General features: G+C 51.5%; 1 protein-coding gene across 2 annotated transcripts in view; it reads right to left on the reverse strand.

Annotated features, from left to right (window-relative positions):
- Rau (RA domain-containing protein rau) overlaps nt 1–7293 on the reverse strand; it is a 77508-nt gene extending 70215 nt beyond the window's left edge. The window contains exon 1 of one of the 2 annotated variants that reach the window (XM_077687505.1): nt 6981–7293. In XM_077687505.1, coding sequence (XP_077543631.1) covers nt 6981–7160 — 180 coding nt within the window. In that variant the 5' untranslated portion in view covers nt 7161–7293. The remainder of the gene's footprint in view (nt 1–6980) is intronic. The other variant, XM_077687506.1, reaches the window with a different exon arrangement.
- Between the last annotated feature and the right edge of the window lie 1019 nt (nt 7294–8312).

Here is an 8312-nt window from a genome sequence, read left to right on the forward strand (position 1 = left end):
GCGTGGACGGATTTCGGCGCCCGATAGCGAATCGGGGGGGGGGACAGCGAGACGTAATAATCGGAGTACAGCGGCCGCAATTAAAAATCACCGCCCGGTAGAAGCCCCGGGGCATTTGTGCAGAGTGCGCACACGCGACAGCTTTCAGGGTCGCCTTTTACGCGCTCGCTGGCCGCAACGCGAGCGGTCTGCGGCAGCCGATCGTATCGTCGGCGAGCGGGAGAAACCAGAAGCTGTTCGGAGCCCACGAAGCAAAGCGGTGGGCCGCAGTCATATTAGCGAGAAAGTTACGTTCGCCCGACAGCGCTCTCGGGATGAACGGATCGCTGGCCGCGTAAAATGGTTGTCTTTTACGTCAGGCTCCCCCAGCCAACAGTGGCTATCCCACGGGCCTGAGCTATAAGCGTATGCAAGTATTCGCGCGTGCGAACCACTGCTGCCAACTCAACTATACGCCGCTACTATGCCGCCCCCTTTCTAGGAAATCAAGACTGGGTAGGTTTCATTCGCGTTACCGATGCTGCCAGAAAATGCTGCAGGGCGCGGCGCGCACGTTAAGAAATTCTGCACAAGAGGTACGCCTTGCAGGACCATTCTTTACGCGTGATACATCGCAAACAATCGTGTCACCTTCAGTAACAGTACGGGCAAAGACGATTTTTTTTTTTTTTTGTGAAAGAAGTCAAATACAGAACAGTCAACAGTCAGCCATTGATTTCATTGTCGGGTTTAACGCGCCGACGCAAGGCAAGCCCTCCACTACGGCACGCAAGGCGCGCCGTAGTGGAGGGCTCCGGATTAATTTTGACCACCTGGGGATCTTTATCCTGCGCCGAAATCTCGTACACACAGGCGTTTTTGCTTTTCGCCTCCATCAGAAAAGCGGCCGCCGCGGTCGGTAATCGAACCCGCGACCTCGTGCTCGGCAGCGCAACGCCTTAGCCACTGAGCCACCGCGGCGGGTCAGTCACCCATTAAGTTACGTGCAAGATACCAGGTTTCTGAAACATGGAGCCTAATTTTTCGCTTCCGGCAAGAGGTTTCTTTCAATATGTCAAGTGCACGACCAGAAAACGTTGAGGAGCGCTTAATAACTTTTGCTTACTTAGACGCATCCATAGGTTTACACTGCGGCATATGTATCCGATACGATGTCCCGGAAAGTTGATAATAACCTATACAAAAGTGCCACTGAAATTCGTGTTATCCCCACGTGGAAACCTTTCAGTCACGCACAATAAACTTGAAGTTAATACAACGAATATGAGCTGCCTCAAGAGGCGATCGAATTAATTCCTGCTGCACATTACTTAGTGTAGCCTTTCTGGTTATAGCACCAAGTGGTACCGACTATATAATAAACATATATTACCTCACTGCAACTGCTGCTCAAACTTATTTCGACGGACCACAAGCACGCTAACAGATAACTTGTTTCGTTTCAAAAGAGCCTTCGCGGCAGCAGTCCAACAGGATTTCGGCAGAAAGTCAACACGCGGCCCTGATGGAGACGAGGCAGTACGCAGCCGGTCTTGACGGACCTCGAGGAAGCGTTTTCCGACGACATTCCACGCGGAGTGAAAAGCGCGACGCCAGCGCAAACAAGCATGACTCACGACGTCCCATACAACGAGGAGGCACTACGTAACGTCCACACGGAAACGACGCATTTTTAAGCCACCACTGCCGCAGACTGCGTGCGCGAGGAGTGTTGATACAGCAGACGAGATTCAAAACAAACTGCGCTCATATATGCTCGTGGGCTATTTTTGCAGAGACAGAAGATGACGCTTTTCCGCCGAGATGACGTCGGTGGGGGACGCTGCTGAGGTATAAATCCAGGCCACCGTCAAACATCTCTCTAGCACACCGCTACGCGCTTTCTCTCAGCAAAGCGTACTTTTTGGTATGTTTTGAAGAGGAACCCCGAAGGTTCGAGATAGTAGTACATAGGTGAAACCGTTCTTAGAGGGTCTTCGAGGTTACCCCAAAGACCCTTGAGGACCCTTGAGGCGGGTAAAACGCATCTAGGCTAATGCGGACCACCAGAACTTCTCAAATCTATATCGAAATATCGGTACACCGGCGTTTTTCCATCTTTATACCGAAATGTAAACGTCGCAACCAGCAATGCCCCCCCCCCCCCCCCCTTCCGGTTTTTAGCTCAGCAGCGGAACGCATTCGAATCTTCACAGCAGTAAAATACGGCCTCGACATAACTGCCTGTAACCACTGGTCGCACGGCGGGGTCTGTTCTTTCGCTCAGCGCGGTGCCGTGGCCGCCACGCTGCACTCCCTCAATGCCTCCCTCTCCACTTATTTACCTCGCTTGTGGCTCCACGACGCCTGCAGATATCCGGACAAGGGGCCATTGAGACCTCCGCCGACGACAAGGCGGCTGATAAGCTGCGCGGCCAGAATGTGCAGGGAGCAGCCTCCGAGACAGAACCGCGGAATGACCGCCCCCACCTATCGCTAACAAAGGCGCGGGTACAGCGGGGAACAGAAAAAAAATGTAAACAATCAAGATAACGATTTCGATTGTCTACTCCACGCGCTGTCTGACACTATATTAATAACAATGATAATAAATGCCACAAGACGGTCAGTGTGAACTAGGCGTCTGGTCATCAACATCTCGTTTGTAAGCCGGTGCCCTTTGTTTCTCTATAGAAAAACTACCTACCCCTCTGTTGTTGGCTTATCGGTTAAACACGACAGGGGTAAATGGCGATTTTCGGACCATGGTAAAACGCCTGAGTATGTCTGAAAGCGAGGAACGTTTTCCTACGAGGCATCGCGAAAAAATTCCCCCGCATTTCCCCGAGGGGGAGAATGTGAAAGTGCGAATGCACGGTTGTCGGCCCGCTTGCGGCGCTTGCGCTCGGCCCCCGCAGCCCACCGCCTCGCCGCCTTCTCTTCCATCTCTTCCATCGGGTTTGTAGTATCACGTGTACACCACGCAGTTATCAAGCCGCTATAACGCCGCTGAGTCGCCAACGCACGCCGCTGACGACGTAGTTTGAATGCGTTAAAGATATAAGGCGCGTTACTGACACCGATATGAGCGTCGCGTCCGTGGCTTATTTGGTAGAGCGTCGGGCTGCGGCCCGCAAAGTCCTCGGATCGAAACCTGGCGCCGGATGCTGTTTCTTTTTTAAATATAGAGGAGCACTGCGGACGCCGACGCCGCCGGCGGTGGATGGTTTGGGGTCGCTTATAAAGTGCATTCGCACTTAAAACTTGCTGCAGCATTTGGCTGCCTGTGTCCGCAATTAACCACATGTTTAGGATACGCTTACTTAGACGCTTGTTAGCACGCTGTACACCAAGACCGAAAGTAACGGTATGAAACAGCGGTCCCAACTGACATCACCCGCAAGGCTCTAGAAAACGGGAAATGGAGTTGCGAGGAATAACAAAAAAAAAAAAAAAACACACACACACACTTCGACATCGACCTGGTCGAGTTCGGCGTATTTCCGGGTAGGGAATAAAACGAGACAGAAGGCCCAGCGTTCCCTAATCGTGCAACAAAAGCAAGCAGCCCCGGGTGAGCGGGGACTGCCAAGCTGCGAACCGTGTCCGCAATGGATCAGCGCAGGCTGTTGTGCAAGGGCCCATCCGGCAGCAGCCCGCCGCACGTGGGACCCGGATTGCGGCACATGGAAGCCATTGGCAACGATTCGAAACAATATGTCCCGCAGACCGCCTAAGCAAACACAGTTTGCAAAAACAAGGCGCGCGAAACATTAGCGGCCGAGTCGAGTATAAACTGTGTACGTCCAGCTGCACACCAACGACTTGCGCGCGAAAAGGGGTCGCGCCAGCACGGCAGCAACCACCGAGGCAGTGCTGCTGCGGCGGCCGGCGCTGCCGCATAAACGCCCAAGCAGCGTCGTCCTTTTGTTTCCGATCGCTTCTGGGCGTGAACAACTTTAACGCCGGCCGAAACACACATTTCGCAAGCGCCCTCGAGTCGTGGGCCCGGCCCGCCCTGCTTCCGCTCCGTCGCTTGGCCAAGAGGGCGGCGCGCTTAATTTGGACAGAAACAAATGCCTCACAGCATGGCTCCATCATCCATTCCGCAGTGTCAGTCGAGGCGCGATAACACTGGAGCAGTGCGGGAGGGCGGGAATGAACTCACTGGCCGCTGGTGTCCGAAGAAGCAGCGACGCCGTGCGTGCGTCGAGGCCGGGCGCACCCACAGCGTTGCATTCGCCTTACCGGAAAGTGGCCGCGCGCCTTACTACACTCGCGAGCGGCATAGGTGAGACCTAAGCTGGGGAAGGGACTTCCAGCAGCAGTCTACTTCACCGTCCACCACGGAGCAGGAGAACAGTGTTTCGCGGAATCTGTCGCCCCTGTCAGCTGCGGCAACGCGATAAACAAGAGCTCAGATCTCCTCCGAATCGGTGTGTCGCCATCACAATTCGAGATTCTTCCCTCCGAAGTCTGCCCAAGACAGATTTGAACTGTTCGATGGATTCATTGCTCGCTAACATCCGGCTGAGGTAAATCGAATCACGAAAAAGGAAATCAAAACTTCAAGGTAAGCAAATAACGGTGGTCATGAAAGCGACAGTTACACTGCTGACTGCCATGCCGAGATTTATATTCCGTTGACGCGAAGCGAATTGTATTATTATGCTTACAAAATGTATGGCCTGCACGAGGATGGGAAGTTGAACATACATACTTGAAGGCTCTTGTTCCCCGGAGTAAATCAACTGCCTTCTTCCGGCTCAGCAGAAGGCACTTTCGTGACCAGAGGGCACTTTCGTGAATGAATTGCCATCAAACGAGCACAGTAGGCCAATGACGAGTCTCGGCACGCGATTTGACCGGCAAAATGAGGGATATGACATAACGATTACGTTTTGCATTGCGTGATGTCACCGCGCAGATGGCTCTTTTAAGTCAAATCGTACGCCTGGCCCCGTTATTCATCCATATAGCGTTGGCTCTACCACTGCACAGTAGACCTACGGAATATTTTTTTTTCTTGTCGCTTATAACAAGTAACGACTATGAAAACGTCATTATTATAAATTACGATGCCGTTCGTAGTTGTGATACACTAAATCTCGATTTGTAGGTGTCATGAAGGTGCATGTTTTTTTTCACTCGCCGCCACTCCATGGCGAAGTTGTTCTTTTGTGCTACATCCAGATTCTGAAGATATTACTTGCTCTTTTCATTAGATTTCATTCGTTTGTTGGTCAGGGCTAAGGCCGCTGCACTGAAAGGCTGTACTCCAACGAGAGCTGAGGACCCATCCGCGATGCTCCAACAGTAGGAAGCGAACACAATCGAATTAATGCGAAGAAAAATTCGACATACACCTTAATGCAGCCGCGCGGCTACATTGAGGTGGATGTCAAATTTTCCTTCGCAGAAACTTACTCCACCTTGGGGATTTCCCCTAAATATGGTCGATTAACACCTGTTCTTCACTTCGAATTGGTGATCAATTCGCTCTCGCGCTACAAACGGCTAGCCTCCTGATTAGCTCAGTTGGTAGAGCGGCTGCCCTAGATAGGCGGTGTTCCCGGGTTCGAATCCTGGACGAGGACGAATTTTTCTTCAACTGCGAAGTTTCTGAGAGAGTTGTACGGCCTTCCTTTGTAGCCGTACGGCTGCATTGAGATGTATGTCGAATTTTTCTTCGCAGAAACTTACTCCACCTTGGGGATTTCCCCTAAATCTGGTCGATTAACAGTCGAATTAAAAGGGAAAAGAATCTCTCCAGGGCTCCGATCGGCAAACGCACTCTCCCCATTAGGTTCCTTGTTATTGAAGTGGCGGGGGCGGGGCGCTCCCTTATTTCGTGCACCCAACCAGCCTCCAGAGCGAAAGCTGCCCGCTCTTCATATGCTTTCCTGGAATACGGAATCACTCCCACTTCACCGGCTCACTGAAACGTTCTTTACTACTACTACTAGAACCTAGTTAGCGTCACTTCAGTTGGGCAATCTCAGCAGGGAAATGACGTAAAGGCTAGAGACAACAACTTCTAAGGACATCTCCATTTTTGTCTTAATTTTACTCATTTAAAAGCACCGAAATGAAACGGGGTACAGTAAAGCTATATTTCATTGTATGCTCAGGTCCAGGATTTAGCCCTGTTCTACAGAACTTCTACCCATCTACTACCTGCCGCGGTGCAAAGCATTCGCGGTACCGGAGAAAGACGACGTAGAGTACGCATTGGGTGACTGAAACCAGAAATGTTCCGCCGCATTCTCTTCCTTTCGGAACTACTTGGTGTTTTACACGTCGGGCAACGAACTTGGGGGGGGGGGGCACCAACCGCAGCCGTCGACCTTGAAGAGAACCCCAGCCCCGCAGGGGCTCTGTCGGCACTGGGAGCCCGTCCCCCGCCTCGCGGCGTCAAAAGCTGCGGCTTTGCCGGCGCCGCATGCCCGTCGTCCCCTCCCCCGAGCGAATTCCGGGGGAAACATGGGGACCAGAAGCACACGGTCGCCGGAGGGCAAACACGCGTCCTCCCCTCGGATGCCAACAGCAGCGCTTCGCTATCCGAGAGAGGAGCCCCGACCGTCTTCAAGGTTTGAGATAAGGATAGCAGCTCCTACTGTTGCTCTCAGTGGGCACTCAAAGTGATGTTTGTTGCGAAAGTAGCGCCCATTCGCCCTGTAACACCTCGAGTGCCGCTCGGAAGTTGCTCAAAGCACCTACTGTTTGCATAATACACACGAAAAAAAAAAATGGAACGTTGCATGCAAAACCAGCCGCCGCGCATAACTGGAAAATGCATGCAGAGGGGCTATTTCCAGGGGTAGAGCAGGAGTAAAAGCGTTTGCTCTTAATTAAAACGGGGTTTGCAACCTGAAATCACTGAAAAAATCGCATGCGCGAAGCTCGTGTTGTACTAAGCTGGAGCAAATGATTGATATGCTTGCTTCTCCGCTGGAAAACGCCGCAAATGAAGTGGACAGCCAAGGGGCGCAACAACTGACCTTCCTAGGCGGCAGTGCCTCGTGAAGGCTGCTTGTGCTCGACGACCGCGAAGACAGTTGCTCGGCGCCACCGCTACCAAAGCTCATGCTGCTGTTGAGGCTCAGAGCATCGTTGGCTTGCGGCTTGATGCAGCGGAACGGAGACAGCGTCGTCGTCGACGTGTGCACGTGCTTGAGCATGGTGCCGCCACGGCGCGGATACGGTTATCCTCCACAAGTCCCGGCAGCACGGAGAACGCTACCACAGCGCGCGCGCGCCCACAAACGACCCGCCGGCAGCAGCGTTTTCCACAACTGACGGCCGCACACGCCGGTTGCGCTCGCTCGGTGCGGCGACCGGCCCACCGAGAAGGCGCGCCGTGCGTGACGTCACGGGCGCAAACTTTTGCCATTGGTGGAAGAGGCGCGCGTGCCCGTGACGTCAGCAAGCGCTCATCTCTCCTCCCGCTCTACCGAATGTGCGGCCTCCGCGCATCGCTCTCACTACGCGAAAGCAGCTCGCACCTACACACATTGAGCGTGTTGTCATCACCATCCGAGAGGGATGACTCAAGATTGACCAGAAAAACCCGATGGCCCGGCGATGCGTCGATCTCTTTCTCGATCTACTTTTCGTTCCGCCGTGCTGCTATCGTTACGCGCAGCTCGGCCGGCAACGCAGGAGCGTCGCGGGCTCTTTAATTGGAAACGGCACGATCTCTGAATTACGCTCTAGAAATTGCCCCCTGCTTTTTGTAATAAGTTGCTATTAATGCTAACAGATTTCCCCCCGACTTCGCGGTAACGTAGCCGGTTCACTTCGAGGAAAACCTTCCAAAAACACATATCACAAGTTTCTTTGCCGGGAACGGTGTGGTTTCACACACGGTTTCGCTCATGGGTACGTCAATAGCTAGTCCGATTCATAACTCAGCGTGTAGGTTAGAGTAAGTAATTACGAAATGGTTTTGGCATGATCGCAACAAGACAACTGCAGCATAATAATAATAATAATAATAATAATAATAATAATAATAATAATAATAATAAGTAGTAGTAGTAGTAGTAGTAGTAGTAGTAGTCCACAGTTTTCCACAGTTATGAGGGTATTTAACTTATGTAAAGCTAAAGTTGTTCGTGTCAGCTTTCCAATATATATATATATATATATATATATATATATATATATATATATATATATATATATATATATATATATATATATATATATATATATATATATATATATATATATATATATATATATATATACAGTCGAGTCTACTTATAACGATACCGTTTATAACAATATATCGGATATAACGATGAACAGCTATGGCACCGTACACTTTT

This window comes from Haemaphysalis longicornis, unplaced genomic scaffold (genome assembly GCF_048455015.1).
Source record: "Haemaphysalis longicornis isolate Haplotype H1 unplaced genomic scaffold, Haemaphysalis longicornis Haplotype H1 scaffold_1, whole genome shotgun sequence".
NCBI classification, from domain to species: domain Eukaryota; kingdom Metazoa; phylum Arthropoda; class Arachnida; order Ixodida; family Ixodidae; genus Haemaphysalis; species Haemaphysalis longicornis.